The 20,459-nt window shown below is 40.9% G+C and overlaps 2 protein-coding genes across 3 annotated transcripts; both read left to right on the top strand.

The window, feature by feature from the left end:
* The first annotated feature begins 10,075 nt into the window (after nucleotides 1–10,075).
* Nucleotides 10,076–14,292, top strand: LOC147857466 (bZIP transcription factor 1-B-like). Of its 2 annotated transcripts, XM_087328627.1 has the most exons (13): nucleotides 10,076–10,209; nucleotides 10,295–10,353; nucleotides 10,573–10,632; nucleotides 11,099–11,203; nucleotides 11,294–11,380; nucleotides 11,556–11,731; nucleotides 11,811–11,865; nucleotides 12,065–12,113; nucleotides 12,239–12,255; nucleotides 12,334–12,498; nucleotides 12,893–12,970; nucleotides 13,119–13,244; nucleotides 13,728–14,292. In XM_087328627.1, exons 2-13 carry the CDS (start codon nucleotides 10,297–10,299, stop codon nucleotides 13,830–13,832), a joined length of 1,080 nt encoding a protein of 359 aa, XP_087184753.1. In that variant the 5' UTR covers nucleotides 10,076–10,209; nucleotides 10,295–10,296; the 3' UTR covers nucleotides 13,833–14,292. The 2 variants fall into 2 exon arrangements, with proteins under 2 accessions (XP_087184753.1, XP_087184752.1); XM_087328626.1 differs by having other exon boundaries at nucleotides 12,239–12,498.
* Nucleotides 14,293–16,496: 2,204 nt separating this feature from the next.
* LOC147857465 (pentatricopeptide repeat-containing protein At4g13650-like) lies at nucleotides 16,497–18,996 on the top strand. Its single transcript, XM_087328066.1, has one exon. It carries the CDS (start codon nucleotides 16,500–16,502, stop codon nucleotides 18,426–18,428), a length of 1,929 nt encoding a protein of 642 aa, XP_087184192.1. The 5' UTR covers nucleotides 16,497–16,499; the 3' UTR covers nucleotides 18,429–18,996.
* Nucleotides 18,997–20,459: the final 1,463 nt, after the last annotated feature.

The raw sequence follows: 20,459 nt of genomic DNA, 5'->3' as shown, positions 1-20,459 counted from the left end.
ATTATGCGAATGATTACAACCAAGACCGCATAGGCCGCACCAAAATGATTACAAGAAAACCCTAACTGGATAAGTAAAGTAAAGAAGATGATGAAGAAGCAACCCTAAGCAAAACCCTAAACCCGAAATGGTATGAAGAAGAAGAAGAATAGTAAAACCCTAGACGAAACCCTAAAACCTCAAAAAGAAACCCTCAACCTAAGTGGTATACCTCTCTCACTCAAAATAGGCAACCCCTTCACAAGTGACCCCTCACTCCCTTTTATAGTAGTAAGGGGTGAGCACATTACAAGAGGGAGTCAAATCCCCTTCCATTTAATGGGGAATATCTCCCTTGATCTTAAATTGGTGGGCCTTAACTCTCTCTCTCTCCTATCACATTCACTCTCAATGCCCACTACTCATTTTATTCTACAAAGTGCACATCACATTTATGCCTCTATGAACTTCATGGTGCACCTTTAGCACCTTAGATTATTACCCTTCCCATTACATTTATTTACTTATTCTTATTACAGAAATTTACAAGTGCATGTGCATGTGCAATGTTGCACATCCCTATTTTATTTGTCCCTCTTGGTTTTCTCACCATAGCCAGAAATCTTCACGACAACGGGCTTCTATGCACGTATTCACATTGTCTCCTTTGTACACAATAGTCTTAGGCTACTTATGTAAATAGTGAGAAGTGCAATTGCCCTAAGTTAGTGAATATATGAATTGACTTTGTAACCTAGTTATACAGTTGTTGTTCCTTGTGGCTATTGCAATATATTCCGACTTGTGCCTAATTGTTTCTCTCTATCTAACCCACTAGTTGTGTTTGTGTTTTTCTGTCTATGTTGCAATCAATCCATTGTGATCTTGTATCTACTCAAGATCTTCCACTAGAGGACTGTTGATCTTCTTTCGCATTAGATGATGGCACTGCCAACATATGGTATCAGAGCCTGGTTTTGTTTTATTCTGCTGCCACCATCTATCTGTTGGTAGACGGGTCCCTCCGGATGGGAAGGTAGAAGAACAGTGCCGACGAACAAACTCGGCTGAGGCCGATAGGCCGAGGCCGAAACGGTATGAACCGGATCAGGAGTACCCGACTTCGGAGAGTCGGATGGTGTAGGCCCGGTATGAACCGGATGAGGAGTACTCGACTGCAGAGAGTCGGATGGTGTAGGCCCGGTATGAATCGGATGAGGAGTACTCGACTGCAGAGAGTCGGATAGAGCCCATCGAGGCTACATTTGTAAATAGCCGAAGAGTCATATTAGTATAAATATGACTTAGGGCAAACCTTTTTGTGTAGTGTTGTCGTTTTGTGATTATTCTTCGTTGTTGGTGCAAGAAGAAATCAAAGCGCGTAACTGTACAGAGAGAGAGAGAGAGAGACGAGGTCAAAGCCTCTGTTGTAACCGCCGCCTGTGGCGAAGATCTGAGAGCACGAGGTCGTTGCCTCAGTGATCTCACTGTTGTATATTTCTGCATAGTGACAGTTTGCAGCTTGTGGGCTGCCGTGGTTTTTTCCCCTATTTTGGGGTTTTCCACGTATACCTCCTGTGTACCATTTCTCCTCTTTTGTGTCGCGTTTCATTACCTGTTTTCTGTGTGTGAAAAGAATCTCGGTTGTGGCCGAGCGTCGGACATAAAGAACGTCGAGTTCCCAACACTATCTAACCTCCATCAACAACTCTTCTCCTGTACACCTTGAAGATCTAGATTGGCAACTACTCTTGAAATTACATTTGACGAAGAGAGACAATTGAAGGTCTGCACTCCACTATTCGAAATCATTCTTGAAGCCACACCCGTGCCTCACTCGGTTAGGCGGAAATCACTCGTCGTAACCACTCGAAGCAAACACGACTCCAGGGACAACCCCAATCTCTGTTTCATTCGGCTGAACGACTTTCGAGAGGACCGTCCCACTCATCGGTGCAATTATCCGAAATAGGATCGGCCTGGAGAATCACACATAATTCGTGTTGGGAAATCTCGGAAAATCGATATTCGAAACTGACACGACTTTTGCCCAACTCCAGCTAGAACGACATCGAGTGAGCCTAGCTGCTGCACTCCACCACAGTTCGTAGCCGACTCCAGACAAAGTTTATTAAACCAACACAAATGACATCAACATCTGGCTCGTTAGAGATGAGTCTAAGGAAGTTCGACGGATCGAACTTCAACTTCTGGAAGGAGCAGATGCAGGACTATTTAATAGTCAAGGGGCAAATTGACCCTATTGGGAGTGAAGACCCTCGAGAAGGATACAAGCCACTTGAATGGGAAAAGCTCGACAAAATCGTCCGAGCCATCATTCAAATGCACCTATTAGAGTCTGTGTTTTTCACAGTGCAATCGTGCTCGACTGCCTTCCAATTGTGGAAGACACTTTTAGACACTTACGAAAAGAAGGTCATCGCCACCAAGATATACCTGATTCAACGTCTTTATAACCTTTGGATGAAAGAGTCTGACTCGGTCTCGGCAGACTTGAATGAGTACGAAAGCTTAAGCTCCCAAATTGCAGCCCAGGGGACAACTATTGAGGATGAACTAAAAGCAATGCTGCTTTTGATTAGTCTCCCTCCTTCTTGGGAAACTTTCGTTACAACCGTGTGCAATGCGTCGACAACTATTGTCAAATACTCCTTAGTCACGAGTGCAATTCTGACTGAAGCAGCTCGGAGAAAATCGTTTGCAAACGATTCAACCTACAACGCCTACGTAGTACAAGGTTTGACCGACCGATCGAACAATCGTGGAAGAGGTTCTTCACGATAGCGGAACAATCAATGAAGTCGGAGCAAGTCCCGAGATAATCGAGTCTGCGAGTACTGTAAGAAACCAGGACACATCAAAGCCGATTGTCGTGCACTATAGACCAAAAACGATAAGGCTCAATGAGCCGATCAGAAGAGTGGCCGACACGAGGAGATCAACTATGTCGGCTCTACAACTGAAGTATTATCAAACGACATGAACATGCTATCAATTGAGAATCCAATCGAATAAGAAGTTTTGCTTACGACTCAAGAATTGAGCACATGGTTCTTAGATTCGGGTGCGTCCTTTCATGTGACTCCTCATCGATCCCAATTCCGGCAATACACATCCCAACATTCCGACTCAGTTCAAGTAGGAAATTCGCAACACTGCAATATAATTGGAATCGGCACGGTAGAGCTCAACCTTGTGGGTGGCTCTACATTAGTACTACGCAATGTCCGACATGTACCTGAGCTCTCCAGACCACTGATCTTGGTCGGACAATTGGATGAAGACGACATTCGTGTTGGCTTCTCATAAGAAGGGTGGACGCTCCACACGGGGAACCTCCTGCTTGCTCGAGGACCGAAGATACACTCATTGTATCCTTTGCACGTCACACTCTGAGAGGGTGACCTGTTTTTGGTTGACATCCCCGTGTCATCACTATGGCATGGACGACTCAGACAACTTTGCAAGGCCGGCATCATGCACTTATGAAGAGCTAGATACATCCCCAAACTCTCCTTCTCAAATCATCAGTTCTGCGAGCATTGCTAAGACGGCAAACAGACAACCGTGACACACCCGTCATCCGCCCCGAGAGAATCAAGTCCGCTCGATTTAGTCCACTCGGACGTTTGTGGTCCTATGCCACATCAGTCTCTTGGCGATGCTTTGTACTTCGTCAGCTTCATTGTTAACTCAATTCGGAAGGTGCGGGCTTATCATATCAAAACCAAAGATCAGGTGTTCCCGATCTTCTCTGATTGGCTCGCTATGCTTGAGAACTAGTTCAATCGAACACTGAAATGCTTTCGGACCAATAACGAGGGAGAGTTCAAATCAGAGGAATTCCTCAGATTTTGCCAACAACGAGGCATAAGATTGGAATTTACGGCACCCCATAGTCAGGAGTAGAATGGAATTGACGTGCGAATGAATCAGACAATTCAAGAAAGGATAGTCTCCATGCTCCAACACTCTAGATTGTAGAATGCCTTCTGGGCAGAGGCCCTACTTACAATAGTACACATAATCAATATGTTGCCGAGTAGGCCTCTAGGACTTCGGATCCCTCTGAAATTATGGACCGGTAGTAAGCCGAATTACGATAAGCTGAGGATTTTCGGATGCGAGGCGTACGCCCTCATCTCGAAAGATGGTCGTTGCAAACTTGCACAAAGGTGCAAGAAATGTATTTTCCTTGGTTATGGACCAGATGGCAAAATTGGATACCGACTTTGGGAACCCGAGCATAGATAGATCGTCCGAAGTTCGGGCGTTGTGTTCAACGAGTGGACCATGCATAAATAGTCGAAAAACCGATTGAAGTCCGAAGGGTAATTTTCTCCGATGTGCCAACCCTTCACGAAGGCCTACCTCGCAACATGCGGTCAGCCTCACGGGTAGCTGAAGCCTCTAACACCGACTCAACAATGTCAGACACGGCACAAGCAAATGACTCGGCTTTGGACCATCCGACCACGACACCCGATGTGACTGGTCCAGTCATACCTCGACGATCCGAGAGACTGTCAGAACCCTTGGAGAGATACTCTCATGGTATCTTCTTTACGAACGCTGAAGAACCGACGTCGTACGAAGAGGCATCGGCATCAACCGACTCGGCCACCTGGCATCTAGCAATGGAATCCGAAATCAACTCCATTCGTGCAAACAACACGTGGAACTTGGTCGAATTACCGAAGAATCGACGTGCTCTTCCGTGTAAGCGGGTCTATCGAGTTAAGGAGACGTCTGATTCGACCACCCTGAAATTCAAGGCCAGATTAGTAGCAAAGGGTTTTCGACAGGAATACGGCGTCGACTTCGACAAAAAAATTTCACCAATGGTGAAAATACCACCCTTCGCTTTATGTTGGGCATAGTGGTAGCCGAGAATTTGGAGTAGATTTAGCTAGATGTAAAAACAGCTTTCCTCCATGGTGATCTTGAGGAGGAAATTTATATGGAGGAGCCGAAAGGCTTCGTGGTATTCGGCCAAGAACATCTAGTCTGCCGACTCAGGAAGAGTCTTTACGGCCTAAAACAGGTGCCGCAAGAGTGGTACAAGAAGTTCGATGACTTCATCCAATAGATCATCTTCTCAAAGAGCGATGATGACCACTGTCTCAAGTCACCATGCTAGAGAACTCGCCGAACTTGTTCAGCAACTACGGTTGAAGTTTCCCATGAAGGACCTTGGTCCGGCTCAACACATTCTTGGCATGAAAATAAGTCGGAATCAAAATAGAAGACAATTGTTTTTGTCTCAATCCGACTACATTTGACATGTCTTAGAACGCTTCAACATGCAATCGACAAAATCTGCTTCAACCCCGCTCCCCATTAGTACTCGACTGTCTCAGCGAGACTGCCCGGCATCCGGTCCGGAGGGGGAGATTATGAAGTCAGTACCGTATGCATCGGTAGTAGGCTCCATGATGTATGTGATGGTCGCGACACAACTTGACATCACTCATGCCATTGGAGCTGTTAGTAGATTTATGCACAATCCTGGCCGATCGCATTGGAATGCAGTCAAGCATGTGTTCATATATTTGGTGGGCACAAAACACCTTCATATTCTATTCCGCCCGAACGGCATCTCAAGCGTACTCGGATACACCGACTCGGACTTTCCAGGTTGCATAGACAGTCGTAAATCGAGAATCGGAGATTGTTTTAAACTTGGCAATGGAGCGATCTCATGGAAATTGAAATTTTAGGAGTGCAGTACCACATCTACGATCGAGGCCGAATACGTAACCGCGTCTGATGCGGCAAAAGAGGCCCTATGGCTTGGTCGACTAGCCTACACGTTTCGACAAGCTGAAATCGGCTCGGCTCCAATTGTTTACAGTGATAGTCAGGGTGTTGTTGCTCACGAAGGTGTAGGAAATGTATTTTCCTTGGTTATGGACTAAATGGCAAAATTGGATACCGACTTTGGGACCCCGAGCATAGACAGATCGTCCGAAGTTCGGGCGTTCTGTTCAACGAGTGGACCATGCATAAATAGTCGAAAAACCGATTGAAGTCCGAAGTGTAATTTTCTCCGATGTGCCAACCCTTCACGAAGGCCTAACCCACAACACGCGGTCGGCCTCACGGGTAGTTGAAGCCTCTTACACCGACTCGGCAATGTCAAACACGACACAAGCAAATGACTCTGCTTTGGACCATCCAACCACGACACCCGATGTGACTGCTCCAATCATACCTCGACGATCCGAGAGACTGACGCAACCCTTGGAGAGATACTCTCATGGTATCTTCTGTACGGACGCCGAAGAACCGACGTCGTACGAAGAAGCGTCGGCATCAGCCGACTCGGCCACCTGGCATCTAGCAATGGAATCCGAAATCAACTCCATTCGTGCAAACAACACGTGGGACTTGGTCGAATTACCGAAGAATCGACGTGCTCTTCCGTGTAAGCGGGTCTATCGAGTTAAGGAGACGTCTGATTCGACCACCCTGAAATTCAAGGCCAGATTAGTAGCAAAGGGTTTTCGACAGGAATACGGCGTCGACTTCGACAAAAAAAATTCACCAATGGTGAAAATACCACCCTTCGCTTTATGTTGGGCATAGTGGCAGCCGAGAATTTGGAGTAGATTTAGCTAGATGTAAAAACAGCTTTCCTCCATGGTGATCTTGAGGAGGAAATTTATATGGAGGAGCCAAAAGGCTTCGTGGTATTCGGCCAAGAACATCTAGTCTGTCGACTCAGGAAGAGTCTTTACGGCCTAAAACAGGTGTCGCGAGAGTGGTACAAGAAGTTCGATGACTTCATCCAATAGATCATCTTCTCAAAGAGCGATGAGGACCACTGTCTCAAGTCACCATGCTAGAGAACTCGCTGAACTTGTTCAGAAATTGCGGTTGAAGTTTGCCATGAAGGATCTTGGTCCGGCTCAACACATTCTTGGCATGAAAATAAGTCGGAATCAAAATAGAAGACAATTGTTTTTGTCTCAATCCGACTACATTTGACGTGTCTTGGAACGCTTCAACATGCAATCGGCAAAATCTGCTTCAACCCCGCTCCCCATTAGTACTCGACTGTCTCAGCGAGACTGCCCGGCATTCGATCCGGAGGGGGAGATTATGAAGTTAGTACCGTATGCACCGGCAGTAGGCTCCCTGATGTATGTGATGGTTGCGACACGACCTGACATCACTCACGCCCTTGGAGTCGTCAGTAGATTTATGCACAATCCTGGTCGATCGCATTGGAATGCAGTCAAGCATGTGTTCATATATTTGGTGGGCACAAAACACCTTCGTAATCTATTCCGCCCGAACAACATCTTAGGTGTACTTGGATACACCGATTCGGACTTTGCAGGTTGCATAGACAGCCGTAAATCAAGAACTGGAGATTGTTTTAAACTTGGCAATGGAGCGATCTCATGGAAATTGAAATTTTAGGAGTGCACTACCACATCTACGACCGAGGCCGAATACGTAACCGCGTCTGATGCGGCAAAAGAGGCCCTATGGCTTGGTCGACTGGCCTATACATTTCGACAAGCTGAAATCGGCTCGGCTCCAATTGTTTACAGTGACAGTTAGGGTGTTTTTGCTCTATCGAAAAATCCGGTTCATCACAACGCCTCCAAGCATATCGATGTTCGATATCATTTTGTTTGGGACTGTGTCACTTAAGGGGAAATCAGCCTTGAGAAGGTACCTATAGCCGATAACGTTGCGGATGCAATGACCAAGTGTCTCTCAGTGAATCGATCTCGATGCCTTCGGCATCAAATGGGCGTAATGAAGAGTCAATCCGATTAAATTGGACACCCAGGATGTTTCTCGGACAACAAACCTAGATAGTCCGAACTTCAGCTTCACAATCTCCGAACTCAGTCAATCCAGTCTTTTGGTCTTCGGAGTTCACCGATTCGAACGAATTCTCGATTGTTTGGAAACCTTATATCAATATGTAAGACTGTATTCTACATTCATTTCGCTTTATAGATTTTTGATGTATATGTCTATTACGGAGGAATGTTGAATACGGGCTTCTAATGGTCATATTCACACCGTCTCCTTTGTACACACTAGGCTTAGGCTACTTATGTAAATAGTGAGAAGGGCAGTTGCCCTAAGTGAGTTAGTATATAAACTGACTTTGTAACCTAGTTATACAATTGTCGTTCCTTGTGGCTATTGCAATATATTCCAACATGTGCCTAATCGTTTCTCTCTCTCTAACACACCAGTTGCATTTCTGTTTTTCTGTCTATGTTGCCATCAATCCATTGTGATCTTGTATCTACTCAAGATCTTCCACTAGAGGATTGTTGATCTTGTTCCGCAGTAGACGACGGCGTTGCCAACACTTACGACCTAGCTCAAAGTCACTTTGATGTGAGAAGCAACATTAAGGCATAGGTGATAAGAGAAGTTGCTTACACACATTTTGCCCAAAACAAGCTTAAGAGTCTGAGTATCACACTCTGTTACAATGTTCTATCTATGATCACACTCGATTTTGCTTTGCACACATGTTCCACTAAACCCAATCCTTGCACAAATTTCTCGCATAGTCATAGTGTGTACTCTCAATTGCAACGTTCACTATTAAAGTTCTTGAACTGTACTATGTGAAAACTTTAGAGGTCCTATTTGACCTCCAGAAACAAAAATAAAATCTAACTTTCTATCTCTCTTGTGATATATGTTTGAGGATTAAGTAGAGCTAAATGACATGCCCTTATAATATGGAGACAATAGCATCTTATGGTTGATTTCAAAAGCTCAATATCCCTTTTATTCACTTCCACTATTCTCTTTCTACATTCGTTGGGTTTGTTTATGTGCCTACCTAAATTTCTTGCTTTTCTTGTTGTGGGCTTGACTCCTTAAAAGTTGGATTGAAGCAAAACACATAACCACTACTAATACATTCGTTATCATTTTAGTTAGTTAATTCTTCCCCTCCTTTTCACAATTACTAGCATTATATTTGGGCAATTATATAACCAACGTCTTCATGTTTTATATTGTTTAGAGGTTGACCAAGGTTGCTTCAAGGGAATAATGAGAGTCGAGGGCATCAAATGGAAGTAAAGAAAAACTTAGGGATATTTCGGAGGTATTCCCTACATGTTAATTCCACATGCCAACAGAAAGGTTGAATACACTCATGGGGTTTGGCGCATTTGTATAGGAGCGTGAGAAATGAGATTTGGGGGTCAAGTATGTACAAAAATGGACGTCTCATTCTAATGCTATGTGTTAGCTTGGTAAGGCACTCGTCCTATTGGCAAAGTTATCAAGCTACCGGGATCACAAGGTCATGGATTCAAATCCTTAATTTTACATATGTTTGGTGTATACAATACATATATCGATTCTCTTGAACTACACGTGACAATATTGGTGTGTAGGATCGAACCAACGACGTCGCGCGGTCTTCGAGAGCATATGACACAACCATGTCCACAATGGATGGACTGGCGGGGGGGGGGGGGGGGGGGTTAGCGACTTCCCTTTTTCTCCCCCACAACACACAAGAATGCAAAATCGAAAGAAAGTGCGAGAAACCATCGTCGGGGAATCGTTGCTTCGATTTCCTATCAACTATGGTCTTAAAAGACGTTAGTTGATATCGATTTCCTATCAACTATATATGTTTCCTTCACTCTGCCTTGCTTTCTCGAAGATCACAGAACGGTCTCATACAGAGGTTAAAAAGATATGTTCTATCTACATATCTATCCATCTGAATGTGATAGTATAGATACCTGAGTTGTCCTTTTTGTAATTTTGTTCCGGAGAGATGGGCAGGGGAGGAAGTGGATTGGGTTGGCCCTTGGGGCAGTTTTGGGCGGACAGGTGTGAAACCGGCCGTCTGACGTGGCAAGCACTGTCTGTGTGTGCGCGCCTGTCTGTGTGAAAACCCTAATCTGCGTGGCTCTGTGCGCTCTCACACGACAGACACGTCTTCCCTCTCTCTCTGCTGAGTCTGCATCCATCGTGTCTTCTCTCTCTCCATTACTCTTCATCCTTCTTCTTTCATTAATTCTTCTTCTTCTTTTTCTTCTGATTCCTTCGACGATCTGTCTTCTGTCCTTCTGGAGTTTTATCTCAGATTCCTCTTGTTTTCATGTGATGGCCCCTCAATCTCGGCCTCAGATCTTCTCTTCTTCATAGCTTCTGTGTGAAAATTCACCTCTCTGCTTCAGCGATCTGTCTACAAAGGTAGAATTTGAGAGGAGACAGTTCCCTCTTATTCATCCCCATCATCAATCATCATCTTCAAATTATCTTCTCTCTTGTGTTTCAGGTATGGGCTCTGGAGAAATGGGAACTCCAACGAAAACCACCAAGACTTCTACACCTCAAGTAAGTAGGAAAACAATCATTCCCTTGCCTTTTCCTCCTTAACCTTATCTGGATGAATGTGTATATCCCAATACTTTCTCTTATTTCCCCAAGCCTCAATCCCATTTCTTTGTATAATTATCATGATTTCTCGCATTAACAGTGATTCTCCTAATCCTAAACTCTTCTAATGTGTATATTCCCATAAAATTCATCTCTTTTTCTTTTGTGTTTGTGAAGGAACAGACTCCAACGACTGCATCACCTATGCCATATCCCGAATGGGCGGCAGCTTTTCAGGTTGATTTTTAATACGAATCATGGCATTCCATTGCAGTTTATGTTAAAAATTATGTCTGGGCTATATACTTGTTTTATAGGCTCTAACATAGACATTTATTAACATTGAAATTCGATGTCGGGTTTTGTGCCAAAATCTGCCATTTTTTGACATATAATGTAATTAAAATCTGGGTATTGATTCTCAATCCGGGGATTATCTACCAGAATTATGTATGCATGGTTGATAAACTTCTTGGGACTGCATAGTTTTGATGCTTTTCAGTACAGAAAACTCAAATTTACACAATTCTCCTTCAACATATGGGTTCATTTAAATCTGGGCGTAGATTCTCAATCTTGAGATTACTTATCTAAAATATGTATATATGGTTGGCAAACATCTTTGGATGGCAAAGTTTAAAATTTTTGTTATACAGATAACTCAAATTTACACAATTGTGGGATGTTTTGTTTACATGGGCAGGCTTATTATGGGAATGGAATGTCACCATTGCCTCCACCACCTGGTTATTTCCCCTCTGCAATGGGATCAGGTCCACAGCCCCATCCTTACATGTGGGGTGGCCAGGTGGATATTGCTGTCATTGTTTTCTTTAAGGAAGTTTAATATCTAAATTTATTGTTGACTCTCAAATTGTATCCCTTCACATGAGAGAAGCCTTTAATGCCTCCTTATGGGACTCCACCGCCATATGCAGCAATGTATCCACATGGAGGAATTTATGGACATCCTCCCATGACACCAGTAAGTGTTGCAAAGTTGGGTTTAGTATTTGCTATGTTTTTTCGGTGCTTTTCATTTGGTAATATTTGTAGGTGATTGTCATTCAGTAGTGGCGTGTTATTTTCCTTCAGCAGTATTTATATGTTATTTTCATTTAGTAGCATTCTTGTATGTTTAGCATTTGCATGATTTTCAGGTCGCTGGCTCTGTAGCGGCTGATGCAGAAGGGAAATCAAATGATGAAAACAAGTTGAAGAAAAGTACGAAGAAGTTGAAAGGGAGTTTAGGAAGCCTTGGTATGATTACAGGAAAAGTGAGCGAAACAGACAAAGCAAATGTGCCATCGATGAATGGTGGTGTGCTTTCTCAGAGGTGAATTTAATGTTGCAAGTGATATTGTGAATTTGTTTCTTAAGTAGGCTTTGACGGTAACTTGTTTTCTTTTTAATAGTGCTGATAGTGGGAGCGAAGGCTCAACAGATGGAAGTGAAGGCAACTCACAAGATGTAGGTTATTTTTTAAACTCATATATTTACAGTCACAATACAATATGGCCATGTACATTTTTATTTTTGACTAGATTCAAACATGAACTTCTATATGCCTATTATTAACAAGGTGCAAATGCCATCGATACATTTATTATTGATAAGATACAAATCTGCTGTCTGTATGTTTACAATTGACAAGGCGTGTTTCATTCAGGCTGCCCAGGAAGTGCGCCAGAATGGGTTTGATCAGGCAACTTCAGAAGGTAATTTGAACTGGACCTGACCTATAGGCAGTGTGTCGTGGTATTTATTAAATTGATAGAGACCGAGATGAAACTCTTTCAACTTTTGAGTCTTTGCTCCGATCTTTGTTTGCATTGTTTTGCAGCAATGAACCCTCATGCGGTAAATGCAACTCATTATGGAAATGTTACAGAAAATGTTAACCAAATGACGGGGCCAATTTCCATCGGTGGAAAACAGGTTGTAGGTGCAGGTCCTTTAACTAATCTTAACATTGGGATGGATTACTGGAGTGGAGGATCACCTGCGGTGTTAGGAGCTAACAGAGGTAAAAGGGGCTCAGCCACGAATAACAATGCTTTGATTCCTTCTCCGAGTGTAATGCCTGGAGAATTATGGTTGCAGGTATATGTCCGGGGAACTCATTTGTATCCCTCTTCCTATCACCTTGTTTAAACTTAAGGACAGAACTAGAATACAAAGTCAAATACTAAAGAGGTCATGAGAAGAAATAAAATACTCTTCTAAGCCCTAAGAAGGAATAACAATTCAAGTAATAAATATATCATCAGAAAATGAAATTAAAGGAAGCATAGACATGATCAAGGCACTTCTTCATATTCAAGTAGTGGTCTCTGCTAAATGTCCAGATATTTGCTTGCATACGTACTTGTCTAAATGAACAAAGGTTATTTTATTTTATTTATTTTGTTAACTGTAGTGTGTTACAAAAAGTTAATTCTATGTATATATTGAAATGCATTATGGCGGGCTGTTTTGACATCTTCGGTTATTGAAGGATGAAAGAGAATTGAAGCGTCAACGAAGAAAGCAATCTAATAGGGAATCAGCACGAAGATCCAGGTTGAGGAAACAGGTAAATATAGAAGAAAGCATGAAGAACATAAAGACGTATGAAAGTCGAGTGTACTAATGGAAGGATCTGTTTTCTGGGCATGCATATAAAAAATGTAATACTAATGCACAGTAAATCAATTAATATATTGAAGGATTGATTATTGCAGGCAGAATGTGATGAATTAGCTGCAAAAGTGCAGTCCCTTACATCAGAGAATGCATCCCTCCGCGAGGAGCTTAACAGGATGACAGAAGAGTGTAAAAAGCTTTCTGCAGACAATGCATCTCTTTTGGTGAGAGGAGAGTCTTTAAATTGCTGTGCTTGCTATTAGGTTATGTGTTGACACAATGGAATTAGTTTCAAGAGGCAAAGAAATTTATCCTAGAAAGACCTACGTCAATTTGTTCTGAAGACTGTAGCTATTTATTTTAAAGATTGAAGAAAGAATATATGTTCCTGAAGAAATTTTCTCCAAAAAAATTGTGAATTGTTTTCCAAAGACTGCAGAAAATTGTTTTGAAAAGCGAATGAATTTTTCTAAAGACCAAAGGAAGTTCTTTAATAATTCCACTATATTCACCCAAGGAATTTTTGTTGAAGGCAAAACTATTTTCATTAGAAAGCCCAAATTATATGTTTTAAAGGCGGAAGAAATGTATCTTTAAAGAGCAGACAATATATTTTCCTTAAACTGAACAAACCAAAGAAGATTGTTTATTTTATTTTTAAACCCTTGTGGTCATGCCTAATTTCATGAAATGCTGTGGGGATACAGATATCGATGCAAAGGTCAGAGGAATCGGATGAGGATTTGGAGAAAATGACAACGGGTATTCCTAAAACAGATGTATTAGGAGAAGGATTGCAGTTGGATCCATGAACCCTTTTGAGGGAAAAACTAAAAATCTGACATAGAATTCTGACATCCATACCAGGATATTCGTGGGGTTTTCTTCCACTCCTTATATGGGACTACAGTTGTAGTCTTCTTTTAGCATTATTTTTTCTTTTAACTTTGTCATGGTGGTGCCCAAGGTAACCACTCCAGTTACTGTCTGGCCCTATATAACTTAGTATTCAAACATTACTAACATTTCTTGAAAACTCTTATTTATGTAACCTTAAGCTTATGTAATCCAACCCCCCAACCCCAAATGAAGAAGAAGAATCTCAAGCTATAAAAAAAATGCACCCAATCCTTTTCATTCCCGATGTTGTAAAATTAGACGAGAAATTTCAAACTAACTGGCATGATTGCTATAATATGCATCAAAAGCATATATTTCTCCTTGATATTTACACAGTTATCTCTGTTTAATGTAATTCTCATTTTTATATGGTACCGTGTAATTATCTCACTTATTGGCTGGGAGTTCAGGCATGAATTTTGTGTTAAATCTTCAAAGAGAATTAGTTCTTTTTTTTCTTGTTCAAAGGTCCATTTTTGTTGTGTTTCTAATTAATACAGATCAAGAAGTTAAAATGCTGCATCCAGATAACCAATTGTCATTATGAGTGCCACAAACTAGAATCACGAGTCTCCAAAGATTAGGTTTCTAAAGTATTGAGGGCTTTTAGGTTTCTTATGGCAATGATAAACAGGCACATGCATGCATATAGTACATGATCATATACTGAATCATGTCGTTCCATAAAATAAATAAATATATAATAATGATTAATTATTAGAACATTCGCAATAAATATTAATAAGGTGATGAGCACAATTATAAAATGTTGTAGGAGAAGAAGATTAGGTGTAGGCTTACTTAGGCTAATTGCAATAACTCATCCATGAAGAGGCTTATTGAGAAGCTTGACAATTTATCGACAACTATTCTTGCTTGGTTCGTAAAGTATCACATGTTTTTCGGTTTCATTTGGACATGACTTTTCTACGTCAAAGAAATGTTGGTGATGAACTTTAATCTATTAAAATGGAACTTTGCTTTCAATCATGTTATAATGAAGGCCTCCACTTTCTGTCTTCAAGTTATACTCCCACTTGCATTTCACATGTGAAACCAGCCCATCTACATCACACCTTCCAATAGAACGTTTATGGGGTGCTACCTTCAGTCTCAGATCATACCTTAGGATAATGCGTGATTTGAATCTTTATTTTGTGTGGCTTTTCGCATCACATCGAGGTTTGGATGGTGCAAAAACTTAACTCTCGCCTTAACAATTTGAAAAAAATGACACCTAATGCAATCAATAATCACATGGTAAATTTTGTTTCAAATACAAACACAAATAATAAAAGTAGCAGACCCAAGCACACTTTGGCCAAATTGCATTGATAACCAAACTATAGCTTTCACTTTGATCTTGGAATGAGGTCAAGAGCTCTAGATACGATGGATAATCACAACGATAGTCCAAGCTATTAAATCAACAAGAACAAGTAAACTCTTTCAAAAAGAGCTTGCAGAAAGTAACAATTGTGTGGAGCTTCAAAGAGTATTGCACCAATGCAATAAAGACAAGGGACAGATTCTAATGAAATGAAAAACATTGTCGTTGCTAGATTGTGGCTTGAAAAATGTATACATGCTCATACACACACTCTGGTTGTGTATTGTACATAATTTGTTTTAAGGAAATGTAATGTGAACAAACTATTCATATGGCCCAAAATGTTGTTTCACAAGGAACAACTATAATATGTATGCATACAAGTTGTATAAGGAATGTAGCAAGTTTTGAGTAGGCAAATCACACAACTTGATGACAACAACTACGAGAGTGAGACACAATTTACTCTTTACTTTATATATTTTAGCCTAAAGTTCCTATTTCTTTTTCCAAATTTTAGCATCGTAAGGAGAGTTTCTCAATGGCGACTATAAGTTACATTTATCAGGATTGTAATGGGCGTGAAAAGGGTGTTGGGGAGTACCAAACACCGAGTTCCTTAAAATAACATCATACTAATCATGAAGCACCCAAGTTGTAGGTTTTGATAGTTGAGTAAAACTTGATCAACGATGATTCTAAGTTTGATTGGTCGCGATCATATTGGATGTAAAACCAATTATCATACTTTGCCTTGTAGTAGCCTAAGTTTCGTAAAACCTCAATTAGCGGTTCTAGACTGTGGATAGTTTCAAGAATCCCCAAGGTCAAAAACTACAATATGAGTATGAGTAAGAGAATTGTGAAGACATTAAACCTCAATTATAACTAGCCAAAAGATTTTGTAACGATTTAGGTAATCTGGCATAATGCCCTAAATTATCTCCTCCATACCGCCTTGTTTTTTGCTTATTCCCCTAAAATACCCTTGATCAATCCTCGAAAGAGAGAGTGACAAGTGACCATATCATATCTTTGCTGCCCAAATACCACAAGGAAATGCTCTTTGAGGAGGCAATTGTGAAGGCACTTGTCGGAAGGGTATTGATGTAAATAAATAAACCTTGGGTATTTCAGAGTTTTTTTCCTGACTTCCCTGGAAAAGAAAACATAGGGGTATTGTTGTAAATATGGTAACTTGAGGTGTTTGTTGTCTTGTCCCCACATAACCATAGATTCATTTCAAGAGATGATACCCCCCATTGAAGACTTCATTTCCATTCTATACAGATGTAGTAAGGAGAGGAGTCTAGTTGAAGCCTTGAGATTCCAGATATATGTGTGTAGCCATGGCCTTGAAAGCTATGATTTCATTGTAAACCCACTTCTCTCTACATTTGTGAGTATTGGAAATGCAATGTGCTATGCACGCCAGATGTTTGATAAGCTTCTTCATCACGATGATTCCTCTTGGAATTCTCTCATATGTGGTTATGCTAAGCATAAGGATGGAGAAGAAGCTCTGGTACTATACCAACAGATGCATCAGCAGTTTAACTCATCTTTCCAGCCTAGCTCAAACACCTTTGTGGCATTATTGAAGGTTTGTGCACAAACACAAGAGATAGAAATGGGTTGCAAAATTCATGAAGATATGGTGAGGAAGATGGGTTCTGTGTATTATAGGGATCCATTCATGGGTAGTGCTTTGGTTGGTATGTATGCTAAATGTGGATCTCTTCACAAAGCAGAAGAGGTATTTGATTCACTTGAAGTGAGAAATGTGGTCGCTTGGAATTCATTGATTAGTGGGTATGTTGGAAGTGGTGATAATGAGAAAGTTCTATCTTGTTTTTATCAAATGCAGTTCCAAGGTATATCCCCAGATGTCGTCACATTCATATATACATTGAAAGCCTGTGGTAAGCAAGGGTCCTTAGTGAAAGGAGAAGAATTACATTCTAAGATTGTGAAAAAAGCATTGGAAATTCAACCTCTTGTAGGGAATAGCTTGATCAATATGTATATTAAGCTTGGATGTCTTTGCCATGCACAGCAAGTATTTGACACTCTTCCTCTTCGGACATTGGTATCATGGACAACTATCATTTCGGGATATACCGAATGTGGCGAGGGTAAAAAGGCGCTCTATCTGTTTGATAAAATGGAATACTCGGGTTTCGCACCAGATCAAGTCATGTACATTTGTTGTTTAAAAGCATGTGGGAGTATACAAGACATTGAAAAGGGCCGAAAAGTACATTTAGACATGATGAAAAAGGGGTTTCTATTGAGGGATTCATGCATTGTAGCAAGCACATTGGTCGATATGTATGTTAAATGTGGCTCTCTTGCAGAAGCTGAAAACGTTTTCAACAAACTTGTGCATAAAGATATTGTGTTATGGACAGTATTGATTTCTGGCTATGTAGAGCATGGGTATGGTGAGAAAGCACTCCACTGTTTCACACAAATGCAAAGAGAGTGTAGTCTCTTGATAGACATCACTACACTTGTTTGCATCTTGAAGGCATGTGGGGGCATCGGAGCCTTTTATCATGGACATGAAATACATTCAAAAGTGATTATACAAGGATGGGAAAGTGACCTCTGTGTTGGAAGCTCTTTAGTTGACATGTATGCAAATTGCGGATTGTTCGAAGAATCACAACTTGTGTTCGATAAGGTTTTGAGCCCAAATGTGATGGCATGGAGTTCATTAATCGCCTTATACACCCAACTTGGTGAGAATGAGATTGTATGCAGTACCTTTGATAGAATGGTAGAAGGTGGAATCAAGCCAGATCTAGTCACATTGTTGAGTGTGCTTAATGCATGTAATCATGGAGGTTTAGTTGAGAAGGGTATAATGTACTTTGGGGCTATTAATGAGGATTCTGGTTACGTCCCCGCTCTAGAGCATTACACTTGTATTATTGATCTTTTGAGTCGTGCTGGACGTATCAACGAGGCCATAGAGATTGTTAAGAAGATGCCAATCCAACCAAAGTGTGTTCTGTGGCATATTGTGTTGGCTAATTGCCAGAAGTGGGGGAATGTGGAGTTAGGAAGACATACTTTTGCCCATGCCAGGCAACTAGATGATGAGGATTCTGCATCATATATTTACATGTCGAATATCTTTGTGGATGTGGGTGCTATGGACAATGCAACATAAAGGTTGAGTCTTAAGAATATAAAGACAAAGTGTGTGTGATGACTAAGATTTATGAGGACAGCACATCAGTATAAAATCACAACAACAAGAAATGAGATTCACCAAACCATGCACCCCTAAACTCGTCCTAATCGTCTATAATAAACAAGGATGTCCTGAATTATGAAGTTCAAATCATCCTATGGTTTGGCATCTTGTATGAACTCAATTACAATGAAGTTCAGTATAAGGGCTGAATACTAAGCAAAAAATATGCAGTTGGGGGGCATCAAGTTGATTGTAGAGCTACAACCTTCTGACTCTTGGCTGGGTCTCATAGTGTTTTGATGGCCATGAACCTTCCAGCTTTCGGATTTCTTTACTGGCTCATTGGATCCTTTATATCAAAATTAAAGGATAAATTGTCACTAGCAGCCAAGATTAAGTCTAATACAATCCAAAGGATCGAAGAAACTGAGGTGTATGCAATAGTGAACAGCATTGACGATCTCTGTGGTCGGGTTCAAACCCTTGATGATCATTGGCTTGGTCAATGAAAAGATCCAACAAAGATAACATATTTTTCTTGAGGATCGCTATGAAATGGTGGAATTGTGGTTTCTTTGATGCAAAGAGATGATCAGGATTCTGAGTAGCATTAGTATTAGCATTAGGGATATGATCCATATTAGGGTTAGGAATCGAAATAAGATAGATCAGGGTTAGGCTGTATATATAATCCTCTGCTCCATACCAATCTGACATAATTTACGAGAAATTTAGGGAAGCTACAGCACGCCTATTTGCCATGCTCAATCTGAACTAGTCATGGGTGATTAGGGGCACGCTTAAACAGGATTAGGGGCTCAGATCAAGGAAGAAAACCCACCATGTACATATGGAGAAACAATTTCAAAGTCTTATGCTTATATGAGCGATGAGAAAGTGCACCATTCATTGCCAGTGAGATATGTCATCATTTGGGTATAGAGAATAAAAGGAGATGTAGCCATCACTCATGTGTTTGTTTGTTTAGCATTATGGATTCTCGTGGATTCAATTGGTAAAGGATAGTCAGTATGGGTGCATAGCTCTTCTCTAACTCTAACTAGGAAGGTAATGCATTGTTTTCATCTATTGTTTCATCCTAAACGTTTCTCGAAAACAATTATATATATGTGCATAATAGGAACGAAGAATCCCCTTCAATTAAGAAGGGTAAATTACCATTTTAAGGTTGAAAGTGTGTTCATGGATGGGATGGGTCAGTCAACTAACGTTATCAAATTCTAAAAGCCAAACAATGAGTTACATTGGCTTTTAGACTTTGATATGTCCATACTATATACTATATTTCGTTTACATTTTGTATTTGTTTCATTTTTCACACCTTTTTTGGTTTCCGTTGAGAGGGAAAGCGATACACTCCACCTACTCTTCGGAATAATTATAATATTGTGATAATAACAAAAAGACAACAAGACATAATTGAAGTGAACAGACAGACAGATATTTCCCACAGAATCGACCATGTGCTTTTATTATTAAATTTGTGTATGGCAGGCAGAGTTGAGATGACTCTTTAACCCGCGTTTCTTTTCATTTTACATATGAGGTGCAGGGAATTATTACCTGCTTTTCTCATCATACACATGGGTGTGGGGATGATTGATGGCCATCTTTTTATTATGTACTCACTCCCAACTTCATGTGCAGAAGAAGAAGAAGAAGAAAAAGATGTTCTACTTCTTCATCATCAGGATTGAGCATGCACAAGAGAAAGAGATAGAGTGAGTGTGATGGCATGCATCGTCTCATCATTGGGCTATCTGAAGATTCATGTTTTATATTGATTTCACAATGATGGATGGATGAATGATCACGATGCATATACTCCTCCGTAGACCTGCAAGATAGATAAATACACCATGATCATTCTCAAACCAAATACAAAAACATACTTCCTTATTTTATATGAGAAAAGCATCCAATGTATGTGAGCAAAGCATGAAGAACTTACTTTACAGCAAAAGAAGAAAACAAAGCTATACC

The sequence above is a fragment of the Azolla caroliniana genome, unplaced genomic scaffold (assembly GCF_043228905.1).
Source record: "Azolla caroliniana isolate FFs.n. ecotype wild unplaced genomic scaffold, voAzoCaro1.0.p SCAF_12, whole genome shotgun sequence".
Classification (NCBI taxonomy): Eukaryota; Viridiplantae; Streptophyta; class Polypodiopsida; order Salviniales; family Salviniaceae; genus Azolla; species Azolla caroliniana.
Note: the sequence above shows the minus strand (reverse complement) of the source record. Positions and strands in the feature narration are given on the sequence as shown.